The following is a 24,579-nucleotide window of genomic DNA, read 5'->3' on the forward strand; positions in this document are numbered from 1 at the left end:
TGTTGATTTCGTTATCCTATTCCAAGGACATAATTAGTCTTGTGTACACAACCTGAAACCAAACCAACCATCCTCAACCCAAATCATTGCATATAAAACTTGTGCCCAAAGTCATTTGGCAAGTACTGTAGAGCCCATACACCCCTTACCGTCCATCAAAGGCTCCTAGGCTCAACATTTTCACATGTTGAAAATCGTGCCCACTGGTGAAGACTTCTAGAGATTTGCCATTTTCTTTTGTTTACAAAACTCCCTAAAATCTGATTTAGGTTCTTGTGCAGTAAGGAAAATAAGGATTTCCAAATGTCCAAATCCGATTGGTTGCTATTTTTTTATGCGTTTTGGCAAATTCAGATGATCCAATTTAATTTACTAATCTAATAAGATTATATCCTTCCCGAATCATGTAAGGAAAGAGGTAAATATCTGACATTTTCAGGAACTAGTGTAGAAAATTCACTTTCAGGATTTTCTCAATTTTATTTGCCACACTACATCTCTCTTCCATTTACAGGGTCCATTTACCAGACATAAAAAATGTAATGCATAAACAAAAAATCTAAATCAAGTTTCTTTGACATTATTAAATTGTCACTATGTTTAATAATAATAATAATACATGGGACTTATATATGACTCGTTTCAAGAAACTAGGCGTATGTCACGCGTCACAACTTCACAGGAGAGGCATTTGAACGTAAACATAATTTTCTTTATCAAAATGCGTTTTTTGGCAGAAATGCCTTATGGAACATGTGAACTTTTATGTGCCTTAACAACAAACTTGTATTCCATCTGTAAATACAAATAAAATTGTTAAATTACGAGCCGTATCGGTTTAGCCACGGAAAAAGGTAGGAACCTTCCTGTGATTGGCTGAGATAATGGATGGGCTGGACATGCTGGGGGATGAGTTCGGATTGGTCTGCCATGTAGCACGCTTCTGTCTATAACAACGGGCTACTCAGTATGTGCAGGTAATCCTTTCTAACTCAGCTTTTTTGAAAGAAATTGCGAATAACTGTGTTGCTCTCCACCTTCTGGAGGACAGAGTTTTGAAATCAGTGGAAAGCCCGGTGGACGCAGAGTATGATAGCTAAGGAGATGGAAAAAATTCTGGTGTCGAAAAAAGAACACACAGACGGCTGTTGTATAAATCACCCGTCTCCGTGTTACCTCTTCAAACTAAGGCCAGGCCACTATGACATCTGTGACAGAAAGGGAGAAGCATTCATCCATGTAAGAGAGTCTAGCTAGCTACATTTTCAGATATTATAAGTTTCTAATTTTGAAAGTGATTTTCATTGCCAGTTAAAGCATTCTGTTAGCTAGCTAGCTAATGTTAGCTGGCTCGATAGCTAACATTACATTTATGATCTGTGTAGTATTATTATTAGTTTCTCAGAGCCATTTGCATTGCTAGTTATAGCCTAATGTTAGCTAGCTAGCTATCATTGAACCTAGTTTATTAGCTATCTGCAGATTCATGCAGGGTAGTAACATTATGAGTTGGGATTATGGATCATTGTTTAGTTAGCTAGCTACATGTCTAAACAAAAGATTCCACTATGTAAGATACCTTTTCACTGTACCGTTTACACATTCTGTATCCTGTGCATGTGACAAATAAACTTTGATTTTATTTGGTAGTGTGTGTTTACCAGAGACGGTAATGTGAAGAACAACATGACCTACACCAAAGTCAAATTAGAATATAAAGTTAGGCCAATGAGACAGTGTTCAAGTTCTAAAATTCTCTGGTAGAATGCCCTGGTTTTATTTCGTTAAGCTATTTTTTGTAATTAGCTTGCCGTTAACTTGTAAAGAACGATCTTGTTGTGAGTTTATTTTCCTGTAATAATAAATACAAATTAGCGAAAGTTAAGATGTTTTCAGATATATGATGTGGACATTATTTGAACTGGCTAGCCAGCTAATTTAATGTTAGCTAGCTAACAAGCTAGAAACGAACCAAAACATTGCTTAGTAGCCTGGTTTGCTAGATTGACATATACAACATTTATTTTTAAACGGATGGGTTTATTGGTGTTAAAATCCAGTTATGCTATTTTGGACCACCAGGCTGCTGATGTCATGCATGTGAATCCTTAAAGAGATGGGTGGGGCTAAGGCTTAAGAGCATGTGAAGGATGCTGAATGGGTGACAAAGAAGAGCTCTCCAGTAAATGTACCAGAACATTCAAGGCCCATTTTCTCAAAAGTGGGGTTACAAATTTAACATCTGTCAAAGCAGAATTACTTTGCCATTGTTCCTCAACTACAATGTATAATATACCCTTTTCCAGCTCTGAGCCTCTACTTTTATACAATGTAAAACAAAACAAAAATCTAATTTTGCTACATAAGACCGAAACACTTTTACAATTGGGGAGAGTTGGGGCTTTAGGAGTGATTGAAAGATGGTGAGTAACGTCTCAGAGTAACGGATGGCTGGGGGGAGTTCCAGAGCCTAGGAGTAACCCTGGAGAAGGCCCTGTTGCCAAAGCTCTGGAGCTTGAACCTGGGAATGGAAAGGTGGCCTGCCATGGTAGAATGGGGCGTGCTTGTAGGTTGCCACTTATTACTGTTATGTAACAACTCAAACCTGAATCATTGTACATGATTTCTGTGAAGGACAAGCACAGGGGAGCCAGTGCATCTTGGAATACCTGGAGAGATCCTACATAAAATCCGCTAGTACAATTATGTAAACAAAACGGTCATGAGAAAATTACAGACACTGTAGCACTGTTAATTAAAATCTAAATATCAATCAGACAATACTTTTTTTCTCTTTGGACTGAAGGATTTTAGGGCAGATTTTAGGGCAGATTGTGAAATATTTTATACAAACTATTAAGTCAAAGCTATTTATTTATGTTTTAGTAAGTTTTAGTAACGCAAAATATAGATCATGTACATGGACAGTAACATTTAGCGCAACTTGAATCAGATTAAAGATTCAAAGGTTTATAAAATCTAGACAAAGGTGAAACATTTATAAATGGAAAAAAGCCTGAGAAAAGTAAAACTAATCTAAACATGTGACGGCCAAAATTGTTCTGTTCCTTTTGGGAAATATGGCCTTACATTCATTCTTATGTGATTGGAATAATTTATCCCAATCTATTTATAGAAATCTCAGACATCAATTCAAGGTCTTCAACAGTCAGCATCACGTACTAAACGAAACACATCCTCGGCAACAAGCTACTATCACTTCACAGGCAATGACAGATGGGTAAAATTTCAAAAATAAGAGCCAATTTCACAAGAAGAAGAAGAAGTTAATATAACCAAGAAGCAATTAATTTTTGATATCCTGCCTTATAAACATGAACTTACTCAAAACATGAAAAGAGGGACGGAGAAAGTGTTTGCTTTGAATTTTAGCTCTCCTCTCCGAACAGCCGGAGGGATCTTGTCCAACAGAAATGTTGACTTTTCTCTTTTTGATTTGGGTACTGTGATGTGGAAGGTTTGTTTGTTATTACAATCAAGACTCTGAAAATGAATTTGTAGAGTTGGTCTAGACAAGGATTATCTTATATGACCATATTCTAGTGGCAACACACTGATGAATCTCAAAAATGGGAAACAATTGGTGTTTTTACCCGGTCCGAAAACTAGATTAAGAACAGTAATAGTCTATTAATACACCCTATCATTTTCACTATCTATATTAATCAACGTATAATTGAATTATAGGCTATCATTGTAATAACCATATTTTACTGTTTTGCTTCCTTCTGTTGAGCTCAGGTTACTTAGCATCATTCATGTGAATTCATCGAGAGTGAAAATAAATATTTTGCAGCCGTGATTGTGTAGGGATGTATATTTTCACAAATCCTCAAGTTACAAGGAGCTCTCTTATGTCAAAGCAGGCCCTCAAATTACCCCAATTAATTATGTGTATCTGGACGTTTGGGAGAGGAAACACGCATTCATCCAAGACATGGGAATGCGGAAAGAGAACCAAACAACCAAACAAATTTAACTCTGCTCGGAGGAGTAGGACCCCTAGTACCAGGGCAGTTTTCCGAGGATTTGAGCTAGTGATTCTGTCAAACATGGGAAAGTTTCCACTGGGTTTCAATCCAAGTAGGAATGTGGCCGATAATGGCTGAGTAATCCTTTCAGCATTGCCGTTTCAATCTTCCTAGCCCTAGAACACAAAGGAATACCAACCCATGGGAGGTGGGTGATTAAATCCAAACATTCGGGAGTATCTCTCTCTCTTCCAGCACATTTCAGACATAGGTGGAATTGGTTTGCCTGAAGATAGCCAGAAAGAAATAATACATTTGGTATGTCTGCAATCTCAAAGTTTGAGAATATGGTAGGGGTTTCTCATAACATAATAACTACTATATTCCCTCACTGCCAGAGGCAGCTAAACATCTATCAGAACTGCTTCCTCTTCTAATCAAATAAATGGCCATTTAATGACAGCAATTATTACATTCAGTGTCACGTCCATGTTTATCTTCCCCCGCTATCATCCCGCTAAAGAGGCGAAAGTTTATAAATTCTCTAGTCATCCAGGGTTACCCTCACAAAACCAAAAAACCTATATAAGCTCCCAAGTCAAACCCAAGCCCAACTTTATTTTCTAAGTGTACATCACACAACGAGCCACACTGTTACATCAGTTCTAAATTATGAGGCACTTCTTTGCCTCATCTCACAGTGTGGGGTGAGACTGGACCATGTATCATCTGTGGCTGTGTGGGTCTGGACTCTGGACAGGGGGCTTTGATATCCAGCATCTGTGCTGACAGCGGTAGTCATCGTGCCCCGGGGTAGTACAGGGCGGAAGGGGGGGGCGGCACAGGGGGTCAATGGTATGGAGGCCGCAGAGGCAGTGGCTCGGAACAGCCCCCTTTTTCCTCAGTTACGGTGCATGCTGAACAACAGTGGGATGAAAACAAAGCAGCAGGAAGAGGTACAGTAGCCCTCACCAGATGGAACTGCTTTGGGCTGACCTCAGCTCATAGCAGTGTAACAAAGAGAAAATGGATGCTGACGACTGCTGAGGCAGTGTGTCTCTTTCATAGATTCAAATGTCTATAATATATATTTTTTAAGTCACAAATCTTAAAGAAGATATCCCAATGTTTCTGCAATGTTATAGCTAGTTTCACATCCTAACCAACAACTCAGAGGTCAAGTCTTGTAAAGTAATAACACTGACTAATTCATCCCACTTTCCTTTGGCTAACCTACAATCTACATGTCAACATGGAGAGAATGCAGTTCCCTTCAAGCAAAACCCCACCCTTGGAGCTGTGGAAGCTCATAGTCATATCATATGGAAGATCCCCAGGCAGACCAGGCCAGACCTGCACAGTAGAGCTCTGTTTGAACACTGTAACATCATCATAACCCAGCGTGGTCCTCTCCAGCCTCTTACAGCTCTGTCTCCTCTGAGGGCCCAGAGCAGAGCGGCAGACACACAGAGGATACGCAGCACAATGTCGCCATATCCCCGGCCTTTCATCTGGCTGGATCTCTGTTTATTTTTGCTTTCTGAGGCTGAAGTGCAGAAGAAGTGTGTATACACATGGTGACAACCAGGGAGAGATTAGATGATCGAAACCAGCGCACCCCAAAGACAAGTAGGGTAGGTGCATTATCCCCAGGCTGAGCTGAAGGATAAGGGATGCGTAGGGATCCTTTCAGCTAGACCAGTGGTCTCCAACAGGTCAATTGCGAGATATCACTATCTTTCAGCCCAACTCTGAGTAGCCTTGCTCGCCAAACAATTCTGAAAGTACATGCAATTTTCACGTGTTCCTCTGCAAACTGTCATAAACAAATCTCGCAAGTATTATACACCGCAAGCACCCAGCTTCTATCTAATTAACGCAACTTTGACATTATCCCACCCCTGATTAGCCACTATTGGCTAAAAAAGCCAACGCTAACATAATATTGCCCGTCTGTCTGTGATACACGCGTGTCTATCAATCCATGTAGGCACAACCGTCTTGTGGGTTGGTTGACAGAAATACTTCCCCCAAAACCTTATCAATGAAATGTTACCGGCGAAGTAGGCTTACCTGGCAGAAGTATATAATTTGTTATTTTGCAAACCTTGAAATGAGCAGCAGCAGTACAGAACCGTTGTTAGACCTGCACATTAGAAAGCACATTCCTCACTCACGAGATGCACAATTAAAGGGCCAGATGTGCAATTAAAGGGGGATTAATCTAAATGTGTTAGTTTTCTTCCAGACTTAAATAAAAACGGGTCTCCTGATGTGATTTAAGCTTTGGCATGGACTCAGAACATCCAATTTCGTTGTTTCTGTATGAACAATTGTAACTTTGAGAGTGGAAATAAAACTGAGAAAGTATAATTTGGGAAAATATTAAACATAATTTGGGAGAAAAAAAATCTCAGATTTTATAGGACCCCTGACCTCAGCTCATACCAGTGTAACGAAGGGAAAATGGATGCTAATGGCTAGAGTTGTTTATTAACCATTATTTTACCAGGTATATTGACAGAAAACATAGTGCACTACTTCACTTGTACAAAAAGGACCCGGGAAGGAGTTGCAGGGGAGAGGAGAAGAAAATAATGTGCCTATTTGAAAGCTAGAAAAAAATGAGTAGCTCAGTATTTTATTTTTAATTTTTTTTACATAAGTAGCTCTCATGCTAGAAAAGGTTAGAGACCCCTGCGCTAGACTACGGTTACCATATTATTGTATGCTTATAGAATGTAATACTCCAACATTATTGTGTAATATTTGAGAGTCCTATTTTTGAATGCTTTAGATTCCCCTTAAATTGAGAACACGTGACTCGCAGTAGTCCCCTGCCATATAACATTATTGAAATGTTCCGAATAGTAAAAAAAAGAAAATAAATGGTCAAATAAAGTTAAACAAAACTAAATTATCAGGCAGATTGACACAATGACATACACTACTATATGTTAAGAAGTTTGAGAATTTAATGCATAATGTTTCAAGCTCGGTGAATGAGCTCTGAGGGGTAACAGAGGCAGATCCCACCTGACCTTCTACAGTATAAACCACCATTAGTCAGACTGAATCCCACCCCATGCTCCTCCAGTCTATCCATGCACAGCCCCTCCAGACCTGCTGAGGATTGACCCCCCCAACCCGAGCCTGCAGCTCCCCCTGGCAGATACGTCCACTCATACAAACATCTGCACCCATTTATGACTTAACAGGCTTAGAGCTCCATTCGTTTTCCAGCTGCAGACGTGTGTTCTGGGGCTGTCTCGTTGAGTGACTCTCTGGTGGTGGTCTGCATCAGTCTGGTAGTTTCTGAATTTCTACCCTCGACTACTGTTACACCTCTTGTTGAAACTATCCGTTTATCCCTGAAACACTTACAGTTTTATAGTACAAGAGGTCAGTCTTATCCCGACCCAACAAAGCCTGCTAGGGCTCTATCATAAGGGTGATTGAGACTAAATTGAGTACAGTTCTACTCTTTAAAAAGTTGGAGTGTAATGCAGATTGACCTTTGACTCCAATTTTAAAGGTCTAAAATGATGTGATAAGGGGAGAAAAGGGGGAATGGGGCAAGCACACTATCTCCAGTTGACTCTGCCAGCCACAGCCCTGGTATTGTGTGGAATGTGAGAAGCCTGGCTTGGGTCCCAGACAAGGCAAACACAGTGCTCTACAAGGTTAAGATGTTCTCCAGAGCTGTCAATATAATGTGTGTGTGTGTGTGTGTGTGTGTGAGGGGTGTGGATGAGGTGTCACGCCGATCACAGCTCTAAACTGATAAAGCAGGACCCAAACACGTCCCACACATAAGACAAAACCACCCACCGCACTGGAAGGAGTTGTGAGTGGCCTACCATATTGTGCAGTTTCAAACCGCATGTTAATATATCATAAGATATGGACCACAAACAATTCTTCATCAAGCAACTTTTCCCTAAGCCCTACCCGCACCAAAGACATGGAATAAATAAATTAGTGGGGTCATTGCAAATAGTTCTCATGGAAGTCTTATGACAACAACGGCACAAGAACAGAGTAAGAGAAGGAAAACTCGGCTATTCATCATTTACAGATCCAACTCTGGCTGTGAGGGAGTGAAAATGTTTATCTGTTGCCCAATATCTCCCACACTCTTTCCCTCTCTCCCCACCTTCACTTGCTTGTCTTCGTTCGGTTTCCCACACGGCGGGTGCTTTTATGACTTGATATTTATCTGCTGTTCTGTTCATGTATTCAAAGCCTCTCCGCTTCAACTGAAACTATTCCATTGCTCTCTTTCATCCCCAATTGTGATGTTTTGATTTGTAATCATGGAAAAGTTGAAGAAGCTGAACTCTCAGATAAGGTGAAATGGTGTCCTTTGGGACTTTGGCAAGCGGCCTCAGTGCTGACAGACAAAGGCAGCCACTCACAATGGAACATCTGTAGGACACAACCTCTAAGGAGATTAGAGCTCAATGGCAGTGTATGGGGATGCTTCAGGAATTTACCCCGACTCCTCGGAGTCAGCCTTATCTCTCAGATGAATAATTGTCCGATGGAAGAGAATTCCGATGGATTTTGTAGACGATGAAACTCTACAGTGAACTTAAAGATTGGCCGAACCCAAAAAGAGATACAAAGAAACAACGGCTCGACGGTCTCTTTCGTTTCTGCCGCATGCCAGAAAACAGAAATAGAAAGCATAGACCTGCATGTTTTTTTTCTGTGATAGCTGTCCCTCGAAGAACAAAAGCTGTATACATTTATATGAAGGCAGACTCTTGTAGGGCCTGGTGGAATTCTACAGGACTGAAATGAACCAGAACGGGCTACCCGGTGGATAAGTTCTGAGAAAGATGACAGAAGCTTAACAAGGTCGAAAAATGATGACATGAGTTATAGCCTGTGACATATATAAATAATGGAAACCAGTGATACGCCATTCTTATCACAGCTGGATTCCAAATTCAGTATTGATATGTTGTAGTAAACTGTGATAGCAGAATTTATTTGACCACTGACCGAACAATCACATTTATAGTATTGTATAGTATTCCAATTCCACAATATAAAAATGGGAACTATCTTTTATTTGGGTCAAAATCACTCACCCGTGCCATAGAAAGGCATTTGCCAGGGCATTGGACTATGGACTACGTTCGACAATGCTCGCAAGCTACGGTATTACTTCTAAACACAAGCACAACGACTTCCACTTGCTTGCCCAAAACAACATTATTTATATTAATTCCTTTCACAGGTATGTGATACTTTACCCTTATTCAAAACCAGGTCAAATACCACTAACTGTTTCAAACTATTAGTTACCTGATATACAGTATAGGCCTATATGGTAAAATTATCCATATCACCTGAGTGACATGCTGCAGCACACTCACTTTAAAACTTCTTCAAGCTAGGGTCTATTTTTCTCCACTTCCTCCACTTTAAACTGCCTGTTACTCAGGCCCAGAAGCCAGGATGTGCATATAATTGGTACCATTGGATAGAAAACACTTTGAAGTTTGCAGAAATTTACAATAATGTATGAGACTATAACACAATTGAAATGGTAGGAGAAAATCCCAAAACAAACCAACCACAACTTTTTTGGAGAGAGCCCATGCTCTTCCAATGGAAAGCTATGGGTCATATGTAATTCCAGCTCCCAGATTACAATTCCTATGGCTTCCATTAGATGTCAACAGTCTTCGTTCAAGGTTTCAGGCTTGTTTCTTCCCAAACGAGGAAGAATTTTGAGCTTTGGTACTGGGAGTCAGAGTTGGAAATCAGTCTGGGACGCGCACTTGTTTATTTTGCTTTTCTATTGAACATACTTCTTTCCATATGAAGTATTATAGTTTAATTAGGATTAAAGGATTAAATATAAACATATTTTGACTTGTTTTAACAAAGTTTAGCGGTAGCTTTTTGGATTCCTTTCTCTGCATGTTGAACAAGTGGATTACTCAAATCGATGGAGCCAACTAAACTGACTTTTTGGGATATAAAGGATTTTATCTAACAAAACAACCATGCATGTTGTAGCTGGGACCCTTTGGATTGCAAATCAGAGGAAGATTTTCAAAAAGTAAGTGAATATTTAATTGCTATTTGTGATTTTACGAAGCCTGTTCTGGTTTAATATCATTTTGAAGCGGGGCACCGTCCTCAAACAATCGCATGGCATGCTTTCGCTGTAAAGCCTATTGTAAATCAGACAATGTAGTTAGATTAACAATCATTTAAGCTTTTAACCGATATAAGACACATATGTACCTAGATGTTTAATATGCATCATTTTATGATTATTTATTTGAATTACGCGCCCTCCAATTTCTCCGGAAGTTGTCGACAGGTGTCCCGCTGACTGGACGCCTAGCCCTTAATTTATAATACCTGTGGTACTCCCAGGAAGAAAAAATGATTCCATTATTAAGAATGGAATATACTCAGAAGGAAGGAAACCCAAACATAATGCAGTATATTCTCAATTCATTCAACACACAAACTAGTGAGTGCAGAGCACTAAGTGACATGTCTTGAGGGTTACATAACACACCTTACCAAATACAAAAATAATATAGCAATTAAAGCTAGATAAATCCTGCACAAAGTGCCCACCAGAGAGTGATTCATTAAAATGAATGCAGGAAGTTTAACCACATGTACCCATGATGCCTCTCAGAGAGCCTCTCCAGACCGTGGGTAACATTACAGAGAAATTAGCTCCACCATTAATTTCGGTTGCATAACTGTAGTATAAAGTTAAGGACTTTTCTGCCCAATATCAAAAGTTCTAACAGGTTCGAGGCTGACGACCACAACGAAATATGATTCCTGGAAAAAATAGTTTGAAACTAAGTGCGCTGCCATATTGACTGTGACAAACATACTAAATGCCCCTTTCCTGAAAACCAAGAACATTAACCATGTTGGCCTCAGTGTCCACATCCATGTGGAAATACTGTGGCATTGCCGTAATGAACTTCCTTATTCCCGTGACATGTTGAGAAGAAAGCTCTGTTCTCTTTTCACCTTCTCTGCTAGTGCAAGGGAGGCAAAGATTCATTTATGGAAGCAGTAGCAGAATAGAACAACCCGTTCTGCTATTTTTGCGGTCTTACATGTTTTGTGCTGGACAGGAAGGAAGCGCTTCTCAGTCTGTTGCATGTCCACTAAATCTATGCATCATCCGATTATTAGTTTTGGCCCGCATTATCCGCAAAAATGTACTTTGATACAGAGGAAGTCACCCCTAAAATAGCTTGGTCCTTCCTTGGCTCTTTAGGCATGCTGTGTGGCCTTCTAGTAGCATTACGAATAGAAATATTCAGCCTTTCGCTGTATTAACCACGTTGTACATCCCATTAACCCCTGTGTTTACACTAACCAGCCATGTTCAGTTTAAAGGCACAGCAATGGGAATTTCACAGGGATAGCACTGTGTACACACTGATTTTTGTCTCTCTTTTGACTTCAACAGCTTATTCTGGCAATGCCTCCCTCTGAAGAAACGTTGGTTTGAAAACCCTTTCTACTGTCTGCACTAAAGTCAAAGTGTGAAGATCTATCACTTTCACTCGCTAGAAGCAGAAGGTTTTTTTTGGCTCCTCAAAATGGACCTTCGTCCAAGTTCCAATGACTTGAGTTGTCCTTTAAATATTGAGGACGTAGAAAGGGGATCTGGAGTGTATCTCTCCTGTAGGTGATTTATACCTTTCAAATGTTGAATGCATCTGGAAATGATCAGGTGAGTGATACAAAACATCTCACCCCAAGTCATTTTAACTATGATTGAATGTTGTTGTTTTTTTAAAGGCAAACTTAATGATCTTTCCTCTACAACTGACCATGCACACTTCCCCAAGCCCTGCAGCAATGGCCTGGAGTGGGGATGCATTATTTAGTGGCTCGTTTCCAGCGACAAATACCCAAAGATCACAGAAAATCTGATCCAATTCCCCCTTCTTTACAGGTCTGCTGGAGAAGTAATATTCAGACAAACAGAAGCCACCTTTGACTGGGCAGGAATGTTATCAGTGCCTGCTCTTCCCTGGGCCAAGCAGAATTTCACAGTGGGAATGATGGGGACAGCCTAATGCTTCTCAAACAGCTGCTTGCTGCATCTACCCCCAACAGTTAAGCGCCCATGCATGGGAGTGTGTGTGGTATCCTTTGTTGATTCTTTCACCAGAGTGGCTGGTGTAGCATTAGGGACAGCTCTCCTCTCGACAAGCAGCCAAGGCTTACGTGATTAAGATAGATAGACTGGCTGGGACACTTAATCTTCTGTCCAATGAAAAATGTTAACTGCATCCGGATGTTCCTGCACGTCCATAATTAGGCGGAATTATCGCTGTGTGCTTCAGGGCTGCCTCGTGAAGCGTCTCTTCTAATTCTTCTTGTGTTGGCGTCAACTGGTTACTGTAACATCTCCTGTCTATCAACTTTATCGTTGACAAGATTATCGAATGTTGTTCTTCCTGAAAAATAAAGGCATGCTGGATGCATGTTCCCCCCCCTCCCCCTTCATTTTCTCGCTTCAGATGAAAAATGTCAGAGGTCTGCAGAGAACGCAAATGTGTCAGGGAAGAAACCTGGTGGTATTAGTGGTGATGGCAGAAGCATTCGCAACACTCACATTTTTACATTTGTGGAAAAGTTATGCCAGCGGTCTCATTAGTCTAGAATTCAGTACTGTTTCTATAGTATGCTGTATAGTGTGTTGAGGTCCACTGAACAAAGATAAAGACCAGTGAGATTCAATTTCAGTCGGATTTAAACTCAGACTCTTTTCTACACAGGATGGCCTGACAGTAGGCCTACACTGTAAAAATAATAATTTTAAAAGCCAATATGACCAATTGCTTAATCAGCATTATTCTGTGACTTGAGCGGACTTCAAAAGGACAAAAATTTGAGCTAATGTATTAAAGTGTGTTTACTCAACAAACTCAGCTCAAATTGAGTGAACATTCAATTCAACATGAGAATATACAGTGCCTTTGGAAAGTATTCAGACCCCATGACTTTTTCCACATTTTGTTACGTTACAGTCTTCTTCTGAAATTGATTAAATAAAAAAAAGCCTCAGCAATCTACATACAATATATTTTAATGACAAAGTGAAAACAGGTTTTTAGACATTTTTGAAAAAGTATTAACAATAAAGAGCAGAAATACCTTATTTACATACAGTAAGTGTTCAGACCATTTGCTTTGAGACTCGAAATTGAGCTCAGATGCGCCCTGTTTCCATTGATCATCCTTGAGATGTTTCTACAACTTGATTGGAGTCCACCTGTGGTAAATTCAATTGATTGGACATTATTTGGAAAGGCACACACCTGTCTATATAAGGTCCCACATTTGATAGTGTATGTCAGAGCAAAAGCCAAGCCATGAGGTCAAAGGAATTGTCCATAGAGTTCTGAGACAGGATTGTGTCAAGGCACAGATCTGGGGAAGGGTACCAAACATTTTCTGCAGCATTGAAGGTCCCCAAGAACACAGTGGCCTCCATCATTCTTAAATGGAAGAAGTTTGGAACCACCAAGACTCTTCCTAGAGCTGCCTGCCCGGCCAAACTGAGAAGTCGGGGGAGAAGGTCTTTGGTCAGGGAGGTGACCAAGAACCCAATGGTCCCTCCGACAGAGCTCTACAGTTCCTCTGTGGAGATAGGAGAACCTTCCAGAAGGACAACCATCTCTGCAGCAATCAGGTCTTTATCGTAGAGTGGCCATATGGAAGCCACTCCTCAGTAAAAGGCACATGACAGCCTGCTTGGAGTTTGCCAAAAGGCACCTAAAGGACTCTCAGACCATGAGAAACAAGATATTCTGGTCTGATGAATCCAAGATTTAACTCTTTGGCCTGAATGCCAAGCATTCATCTGGCACCATCCCTACAGTGAAGCATGGCTCTGGCAGCATCATGCTGTGGGGATGTTTTTCAGGGGCAGGGACAGGGAGACTAGTCAGGATCGAGGGAAAGATGAACGGAGCAAAGTACAGAGAGATCCTTGATGAAAATCTGCTCTAGAGTGCTCAGGACCTCAGACTGGGGCAAAAGTTCACCTTTCAACAGGACAACGACCCTAAGCACACAGCCAAGACAACGCTGGAGTGGCTTCGGGACAAGTCTCTGAATGTCCTTGAGTGGCCCAGCCAGAGCCCAGACTTGAACCTAATCGAACATCTCTGGAGAGACTTGAAAACAGAGAGGATCTGCGGAGAAGAATGGGAGAAACTTCCCAAATACAGGTGTGCCAGCTTGTAGCATCATACCCGAAGGGTCTGAATATTTATATAAATGCAATATTTAAAAACATTTTTTTTTGTAAATTAGCAAACATTTCTGAAAACCTGTTTTTGCTTTGTCATTATGGGGTATTGTGTGTAGATTGATGAGGGGGAAAACTCTGTAATCCATTTTAAAATAAGGCTGTAATGTAACAAAATGTGGAAAAGGTCAAGGGGTCTGAATACTTTCCAACGGCACTGTCTGTTCTTTCAGTTATATGCCCAAATGTCGAGCAAACTCACAATCCTATTACAGCTGGTGGCCTTACAATTGTATTTTGAATCAACATACTTCTCTTACAATGTATAGACGTGGTACTAAATGTGTGATGTGATCTCCACTGAACAATATTTTGCATACCAGTAGTTTTTCTTCATTTATATACTGTAGGTCAATAATCATTTACAACCCGCAGCTTATTTCAAGTTTAAAAGCAGTTTTTAACCATTGATGCATAGTGATACGTGCTGTTTCTGAGCAAAAGCCAAACATTTCTTTGGGAATTGATATGTACATACCCGTATCTTTGTGCTTTACTAGAGTGAACTTGTAAATAATAATTTGTTCTCAACTGACTTGCCCAGTTAAATAAAGGTTAAATAATACAAATTCAAAAATGCACCATACAGTAAGAAGGAATAACATATCTGCTACTTTCCTAACTATAAACTCAACCAACAGTTCATTGGAATGTAAGATTGAGTTATTTATAAAGAACGACTATTTCTCACAACCTGAGGAGTGAAAAGATAACCTTTCAGAGCTAGATGAAACGCAGTAAAACAGTTGAGAAGCTTTCCCAAATAGCTTTTAAGAGGGTACACTAACTACTAATAAGCAGAGGGCACAGCATGCTAACGGGTGTTGATGACGTTCTGTTAAATTAATCCCACAATTCCAGTGTAATCTCCAATCCACTGTGCATTATGTGAAATTATTTGTTCACTTTTGTGCCAACATTTTACAGACAAAAATAAACTATTATGTGTTTAAGCAATTCATCATAGATTGCCCTTACTAATCTCATTGGAAAGTCACAATATTGTGAAAAGTACAGCAGAGCTGCTTTTCCGAATTTAGAGTTTGTTTATTTGATTCATGTATTCATTTCAGAGAGACAATCTGTCTTTTCAGAGACAGGGTTCAAGTCTCAAAGCTAAGAAAAGCAATTCAGTTGCCAAGTGGTATCAGTGATGACCTCACAATTCATTAACGTCACAGTGAAACCGTATTTGTGATCTTAAACACCTAACTGGCTTTACAAACAAATCATTATTCAGACATAGGCAAAAGAACATGACACCTCACCATGAAAAGACTCATTCATTATTTGCAATATCTAATACGAAGCAGGTTTTCATTTGTTGGAGGAAAAGGACGTGATGGCGCAACCTGGTCTCAGAGCATTTCGTATTATTCTGTATGTAAATCCAAGTAGTTAAGTTTTGTATGGTATGTATTCATTTGTGGATGTCCATCCACCATTATGTATGATATGTTACAATTTACAATTTGTATTACACAGTACCAGTCAAAAGTTTGGACATACCTACTCATTCAATGGTTTTTCTTTATGTTGACTATTTTCTACATTGTAGAATAATAGTGAAGACATAAACTATGAAATAACACATATGGAATCATGTAGTATGTTCAACAAATCAAAATATATTTTAGATTCTTCAAAGTAGCCACCCTTTGCCTTGATGACAGCTTTGCAGACTCTTGGCATTCTCTCAACCAGCTTCACCTGGAATTATTGAAGGAGTATATGCTGGCCACTTGTTGGCTGCATTCCCTTCACTCTGAGGTCCAACTCATCCCAAACCATCTCAATGGACACATTTCCACCGGTCTAATGGCCATTGCTCATGTTTCTTGGTCCATTCAAGTCTCTTCTTCTTATTGGTGTCCTTTAGTAGAGGTTTCTTTGCAGCAATTCAACCATGAAGGCCTGATTCACACAGTCTACTCTGAAAAGTTGATGTTGAGTTGTGTCTGTTACTTGAACTCTGTGAAGCATTTATTTGGCCTGCAATTTCTGAGGCTGGTAACTCTAATGAATTTATCCTCTGCAGTAGAGTTACCTCTGGGTCTTCCTTTCCTGTTGAGGTCCTCATGAGAGCAAATTTCATCATAGCGCTTGATGGTTTTTGCGACTGTACTTCAAGAAACTTTCAAAGTCCTTGAAATTTTCCGTATTGACTGACCTTCATGTCTTAAAGTAATGATGGACTGTCGTTTGTCTTTGCTTATTTGAGCTGTTCTTGCCATAATATAGACTTGGTCTTTTACCAGATAGGGTTATTTTCTGTATATCACCCCTACCTTGTCATAACACAAATGACTGGCTCAAACGCATTAAGAAGGAAAGAAATTCCACAAATTAGCTTATAAAAAGGCACACCTGTTAATTTAAATGCATTCCAGGTGACTACCTCATGAAGCTGGTTGAGAGAATGCCAAGAGTGTGCAAAGTTGTCACCAAGGCAAAGTGTGGCTACTTTGAAGAATCTCAAATATAACATATTTTTTGATTTGTTTAACACTTTTTTGTTTACAACATGATTCCATATGTGTTATTTCATAGTGTTGATGTCTTCACTATTATTCTGCAATGTAGAAAATAGTAAAAATAAAGAAAAACCCTTGAATGAGTAGGTGTGTGCAAACTATTGACTGATACTGTATGCTACTTATTTGCTAAATGTACAATATCTTGCGAATTTGCAAAACGTACAATATGTTGGAATTTGCTAATCTTATGATGTGTTACACATTCTAGGTAGCGTTAGCTAGGGTAGGGTTAGGGTTACGGTTAAGGTTAGGGTTAAGTTTAGGTGAAGGGTTAGCTAACATGCTAAGTAGTTGCAAAGTAGCTAAAAAAAATTGTAAGTAGTTGAAAAGTTGCGAATGACCTAAAATACTGAAGTTGTCTGTAATGAGATTCGAACTCGCAACCTTTGGGTTGCTGGACAATTGTATTATACACCAACCCATCCACACCTACCAACCACCCTCCTTTCATTTTTGCCTTAAGTAACCATCTGTCTTAGTTAACTATACCAAACATAACATATCATACTAAATTAAATTCACAGATTTACGTTCAGAGTAAGACCAAACGCTCTGAGACCAGGCTGGACATAGTCATATGCACCACAGGCATCTGTCTCTTAAACCCCTAATAGATGGTAAATTAGCAACACTCAATTTGAAATGTATGCCGCTTATTTTCCTTGCCTACACTTCTTGGCAAGCCTAATGAGAAGTATATTTGCTTGTTAATTGCTTTCTTTAAAAAAAATTGCTTTCCCAGTTGTATTCACTGAGCACTGCGTTGCAAAATCATTATTTATGTTTCCCGCGATACTGTACAGTACCCAGTTGTAACATCATATTAGCTTTAACCTCTATTTAAATCTTGAAACTGCCCTTGCCTGTTGAGAATCCAATTTGAAGGTTACCCTTCAAAAGCATCCAGAGCTTTGAAATAAAAATGGAACCACAATTTTGCACGGCAAAAGATACAGAAGGGAAAATTGAAGATGCATTCCCAATAACAAGTAAATATCCCCTTTTATAAAATAAAATAAAAAATGGTTTAATGTCTTTCCTATTAGTAAATCCTGTCCCAATAATCAATATAATGCACTTTGAAAATATCTGATTATGCCATTATGTTGTTGTTTTTTCTATTCTAATGCTACAGTCTGGACTAATGAGAAGTCCTGGGTAGCAGCACATAGAGGGGGCATTCTTCCCTCGCACTCTCACAGGGGTCTTTATTGGTTTCCTGTCATTAAAGAGACAGCACACTGGAGAACTCTGGGTGACTAACACAATACTACCACCACTTTGTGACGGACGCAGCGCGGAACGTAACTGGACGTCTTTGGAATTTGCTCAGGAAGCATGGAGATTTTCGGAAAAGTACTGAGTACTGATCTTACACAAATAGATTGATGGTTGATATAGACAGTTACGTAATTATTTTTTTTTTTTAAATTTATTTCACCTTTATTTAACCAGGTAGGCAAGTTGAGAACAAGTTCTCATTTTACAATGAATGTAATGAAGCAGCTTTGTGGATTTCAATTATATATGGATGTTGGTTATTTGTCGGTATGTGACAGTCGCACAAAGGCTTTTAACCAGATTAATAGGATCCTCGTTCAGTACCGTGGGCTTCTGTATGAGATTTGCTCACAAAGTTTTGCATTTGTCATAATGATCGTTCATCAATGCAAGATCCGCTACCAAGATCTTAAAAACATTAATAAAACACTCGTAGAACACAGCTCCAGCCAATATGAACACAGATGTATCCCCGACAATGCAGTAAGGACACGAATTAAGACAACCTCAGGAGAACTCAAATTGAAAGCCGGAGAACGTCATTCTCAAACACACATCGCTGTTAAAGGTGTCACGAAACACCAGAAGAAGAAAAAATCTGAAAGTAAACATAAATGAACACCTGTGTTCAACCAAAGTTGTTGACAGTGTGACCACTTCTCGCTTACCTTCTGCAGCCACTGAGTGTAGTTCTCCATGACGAGCTCCAGGTGTTGGATCTTCTGTGAAGCGAAGTCCTGTTCCAGTGGAGGAGCGTCTCTCTGCAGCGCATTGGCGCTGTTAAACTGGGTCGCGGCTTTCCCTTGTCTGCATGAATTCCCTCCGCTGCCGTCGCCCTCAGGTAGGATAAAGGTGTAGGTGCACTGTCCATGCTGCACTCTGTGGTACCTCCGATTACTGCTGCTACTACTACCACTACTACTTTCACTACTAGTACTACTACTGCTACCCGTGATGCCACCTGTGCTACCCTGTCCTGTGCTGCTGGCGCTGCCATCTGCCCCTTTTCTCTGCTCCACCCCGCCACAGCTTACTGCCACCAGCAGGGCTGCCAAGGAAAGCAAGTGGCCGGAAAACTTGTTCCACAACATCATATCAGCCTGGGGGGAAAGGTTGAAAAGTAAAGTCCTTGTATCGTTGGATTCTGGATTTTCTTCCGTTTAGCGGTCTTGGGCCAGTATTCCCTTTGGTTGGAGTAGAATCAGAGCGCTGTAAGGATCCCAGTCGATGTAGAACATGTGCCTTCCATCTCCATGCTGGACCTCCTACTGTGAGAAGGTCTGGAGGGCATCGCCGGTGTGCTCACACACACGTACACACACGCGCGTGTAATGGGTTTCTGGAGTGCTATAAGTCCGGTCACAAGTCAGCCAGAAGTCAGTCGTTCAGGGCTCACCACATACACGTGTTGCACCGCGACAGCTTGTGTGTTTATTTAGAGGATCCTTGTTTACACTGTATCAACGCAGCATGTGCATGTATGTCTGCATGTGTTGAATTTGAGTGTCAGTGCATACAGATAGTGTCGTCAGACCTCCGCTTGTGTCTCTGCTCTGCTCTTCCTCCTCCGTCTCTGCTCTGGTTTCCCTGTGTGACTAAACGACTGGAGTGAGGCTCACTAAAGAACAGCACCAGGCTTCCAGCACACTCTGAGCCTGCCCCTCACATAGACTGAAGAGGAATGTGTGTGTATGGACGAGTCTCTCTCGCTCTGTGTGTGTGTGTGTGTGTGTGTGTGTGTGTGTGTGTGTGTGTGTGTGTGTGTGTGTGTGTGTGTGTGTGTGTGTGTGTGTGTGTGTGTGTGTGTGTGTGTGTGTGTGTGTGTGTGTAAGGCAGAAAGGGACCCCAGTACAGAGGATGTGCTCAGACTGCGAGGATCGGTTTACAAGCTCTGTGACCTGAGGCTTGTGTGGTAGCCCTGCCCCTGTAAACACTAAGCCTGTTCCCATCTCCCCTGCACTACAGTAAACAACAGGCAGCACAGGATTCTCACTGTCCATCACTCAACTATATAACACAGGCGTTCACAATGCTGATCACACATGCAGAAGGTTGTATTTCCCTGTTTTTTAGTAAATCTAGTTTTATCCCATTTAGGTGGTAATAGAATTCAATGTTTACATACTTTATCATATTAAATCAAGTGATATATCATATCTAATGTTCTTTTCTCCTCCCACCAAAAATAGCCACAACATGCGAAAGCTGTCAAAATTCCAATCTGGGAGAGCGCTCTGTGTTTTCAGGAAAACACAACCGAAATCCAAGAGTGAGTAGATAGAGGAGGAATGTCTTCATCGGCAGCCAGCGAGGGAAGCCAAGGGAATACTGTGGTGAAAGGCCCAGGGTCAAAAGGTCAAGTCCCTATTATGGACAGTGCCCTGACATCCCTAGGATTCAGGGCAGGCTATCAACAGATACAAATGACCAGGTCCTCATCACTTCACTGTGGTCCAAACCACCCCGATGTGTGTGTGAGATGTGTGTGTATTCTGTCATAGTGGGGGCACAGTGTGGGAGAGGAAGGGTGTGTGAATTAATGCATTGAGGAGACCCAAGATAACAAATCCCCAGAATAACCAAGACTACCAAAGACACAAAGCATGTGCAAACATTTCTGGGAAATCTGGGTACTGTTGACGTACTTTGCTGGCGACTGTTACAAACGAAGCAGAGAGTCATTGAATGTATTAAATCAAAACTACTTGCACTGCCATGAACATTCGCTTAAATGCCATGCTGTCAAATAAGATATACTATCATACAGTCTGCTGTATACATAGCAGGGTTGAAGGCAGTCAGTTCAGGAAGTAAACTGAAATTCCAATTCAATGACCTTCAATATTTTCAACGACCTCTCAATAAATTGAAAAGAAGAAGCCATTTATGTGAGCAACAAAAATTTTTGGGGGGGGGCGATTTTAAGTTCATGAATTGACTGACGTCAATTTAAATTGAGCTCAACCCTGATACATACGTAGGCATACATCTAAAATCTAATCTATTCACATGCTTCGTAAACAACAGGTGTAGACTAATAGTGAAATGTTTACTTATGGGTCCTTCCCAACAACACAAGAGAGAGAAAAATATAAATAATAAAACTAATATTAACACAAGGAATAAATACACAATGAGTACCATAACTGGGCCTTTTGTCCTTTATTCAGATTACGACCTCTCACTTTCTGTTATTTGAAAATGAAATACTCTCCAAAATATTGAAAATTTTTTTTTAAACAAGCCATAGAAAGTTGGTTGCAATTTCAGTTGAATCCACCAGAAAAGACAGAACAAATATTACAACAACAAATATTATGGTTAAGCTCAAATATACTAACTGATAATATACTAATGTCTATACTAATAATACTAATTAAAGACCAAAAGCAGTTCAAAAAAATTGTGACAAATTAAAAAGTACACCTGTTTCATTTAAGGACATACAAATTTTTAAAAAAGCTGTACCATATAGATTGCAAAATAGTTGGGAAGAGTTTTTCAATGTACCGATTCCATGGCACATGGTTTATGAACTGATACACAAAATTACGCCTGAAACAACTCTTGAAAGAGTTTTTCAATTTAAATGATTATACAACATTCTTGCCACCAACAGAATGTTATATATATGGGGTATACAACCATCCCAGCTCTGCAGATACAGAATCATGCTGCGAAGATACAGAATCATTAGATCATCTGTTTTGGTACTGTCCATAATGTAGCTTGTTTTTGGGGTCGCAGGTTCAGGAATGGCTGAAGAATTGCAACCTTTTGCCTGGAGCTAACTCTGCAAATAGCACTGTTGGATGATTTAAAAAGTCATAGTCAATTGATCATAAAATACAACAATACTCTGAGCAAAAATGTTTATCTTAAATGTACAACCTGTAGAAACTATGAGAATAGAAAGGTTCAGAACTTTTGTGAAACATCACAGCACAGTTGCAAAATATATGGAAAATAGAAATCAAAATGGGATGGTCTTCAGGGATAGATGGGAGGGGTTGAGGGTAACTGAAGGCTGGGACTGGAAGGTCTTCAGGGATAGATGGGAGGGGTTGAGGGTAACTGAAAGCTGGGACTGGAAGGTCTTCAGGGATAGATGGGAGGGTGTGAGGGTAGCTGAAGGCTGGGACTGGAAGGTCTTCAGGGATAGATGGGAGGGGTTGAGGGTAGCTGAAGGCTGGGACTGGAAGGTCTTCAGGGATAGACGGGAGGGGTTGAGGGTAACTGAAGGCTGGGACTGGAAGGTCTTCAGGGATAGATGGGAGGGGTTGAGGGTAGCTGAAGGCTGGGACTGGAAGGTCTTCAGGGATAGATGGGAGGGGTTGAGGGTAACTAAAGGCTAGGACTGGAAGGTCTTCAGGAATAGATGGGAGGGGTTGAGGGTAGCTGAAGGCTGGGACTGGAAGGTCTTCATAGATAGATGGGAGGGGTTGAGGGTAGCTGAAGGCTGGGACTGGAAGGTCTTCAGGGATAGATGGGAGGGGTTGAGGGTAGCTGAAGGCTGGGACTGGAAGGTCTTCATAGATAGATGGGAGGGGTTGAGGGTAGCTGAAGGCTGGGACTGGAAGGTCTTCATAGATAGATGGGAGGGGTTGAGGGTAGCTGAAGGATGGGACTTATAAGAAACAAAAGATAACTATTGTAAAATATATCCGTGTCCGTAAAATGTATATAGCATGTATGGAAGTAGAAACCTAAGTGTTGTTGTCCATTAGTTTACTACAATTAGGGGAGGGTTAGGAGAAAATATATTTAAAAAGATCTATATACTGTACATACAGAAAAGAGGGTCTATACAGATAATCCGGGTAGCTATTTTTTAAGAACCATTTAACTAACTCTTTAGCAGTCTGATGGCTTGGGGTCTGTTCAGGATCCTGTCTGTTCCAGACGTGGTGTATCAGTACTGCTTGTCAAGTGGTAGCAGAGAGAACAGTTTATGACTTGGGTGGCTGGAGTCCTTGACAATTTTTCGGGCCTTCCTCTGACACCGCCTGGTGTAGAGGTCCTGGATGGCAGTGATGTACTGGGCAGTATGCACTACCCTCTCTAGCGTCTTGTGGTCGGATGCCTAACAGTTGCCATACCAAGCGGTATAGAACCTTTGAGGATCTGAGGGCCTATGCCGAATCTCTTCAGCGTCCTGAGGGGGAAGAGGCGTTGTCGTGCCTTCTCCACAACTGTGTTCGTGTGTGTGAACCGGGATAATTCCTTAGTGATGTGGACACTGAGCAACTTGAAGCTCTCGACCCGTTCCACTGCAACCCCTTCGATGTGGATGGGGGTGTTTGCCCCGCCCTCTGTTTCTTGCACCACATTGCCAGGTCACTGACCTTCTTCTTATAGGCAGTCCAGTCGTCGGTGATCAGGCCAACCAACATCATGTCGTCAGGAACTTTGATGATGTTGGAGTCGTGCGCGGCCACGTAGTCGTACTTTGTACTATGAAATGATGAAGCAGAAATACATTGTCATATCAGAAATAACCTCCTTTCCGCTCATATTGGCATCGTCTGTGCCTTTTCACAACAAGCAGCAGTTGTAAGTCTTACAGGAGGAAACACACGAGCTGTTCGTACTTGCAGCATCTTAATTGAGTTGTGTAATCTCACATCTGAATTCTCATAGAAATGTAAACATTGAACATTGAGAAAACAAAACGCAGTTTCAAAGCTACAGGACTACAGTCATTTTTTTTTTTTTTACTGATGCGGTCTCAAGTGGGTCTTTCGACATACCACTTTCTTTGACAAAATGGGAAAATCGGGCTAACTTGTGACAATCAAGCACAGCATGGATTATGTCCGTTTTTCAAGGCTGCTATACAGCTTTTCTAAATCGGAAATCTGGCTCATGTTGTGCTTTTGAAGAAAAAAAAAAGAGCAACATTTATTGGTTGTCAGTTGATTTCTTCAATGCATGTGTACATACACAATACAGCTATACATGCAAGACAATTATTACATTGAGACTACTGAATTGTCTATAAATATCAAGATTGAAAAATGTAGAAATTGCGTAAAAAAGTATGGTTATACGTAGAAGGCAAGTCTCAATTGACGTTGTCTCCATATGACCAGATGACAACTGTAAATCACATTAGCCTCTTACATAGATAAATAGCACATTATTTTCTTGGGATATTATGAAAGAAAGATAACTGTTACAAAATGCACAAAGTGAGTTTAATTTAACCCAGAGTTATAGCCCAATAGAGACTTAAGCAACGTATTCAGACCCTCTTCAATAGCTTAACACCCTTCGTATATAACAAGGAAAATTTGAATGAATTACATGGTTGTGCAATCCTTTCAGAGCTCCACTGTGGTACTGACACTATGAGGACATAGAATAGGCTTTAGCCCCTAATCCCCAGGTTTGTCATGGCAATGCTGAACCTGCGCCAGCATCCATACCATTCATT

General features: G+C 40.6%; 1 protein-coding gene across 4 annotated transcripts in view; it reads right to left on the bottom strand.

Annotated features, from left to right (window-relative positions):
- LOC109903707 (angiopoietin-1-like) overlaps window positions 1-19,835 on the bottom strand; it is a 66,517-nt gene extending 46,682 nt beyond the window's left edge. The window contains exon 1 of one of the 4 annotated variants that reach the window (XM_031788557.1): window positions 18,812-19,835. In XM_031788557.1, coding sequence (XP_031644417.1) covers window positions 18,812-19,237 — 426 coding nt within the window. In that variant the 5' untranslated portion in view covers window positions 19,238-19,835. Of the gene's footprint in view, window positions 1-6,065; window positions 6,210-18,811 lie in introns of those variants that run through there. The other 3 variants (XM_020500573.2, XM_020500575.2, XM_020500574.2) reach the window with 3 other exon arrangements.
- Window positions 19,836-24,579: the final 4,744 nt, after the last annotated feature.

The sequence above is a fragment of the Oncorhynchus kisutch genome, linkage group LG14, assembly GCF_002021735.2.
Source record: "Oncorhynchus kisutch isolate 150728-3 linkage group LG14, Okis_V2, whole genome shotgun sequence".
Taxonomy (NCBI): Eukaryota; Metazoa; Chordata; class Actinopteri; order Salmoniformes; family Salmonidae; genus Oncorhynchus; species Oncorhynchus kisutch.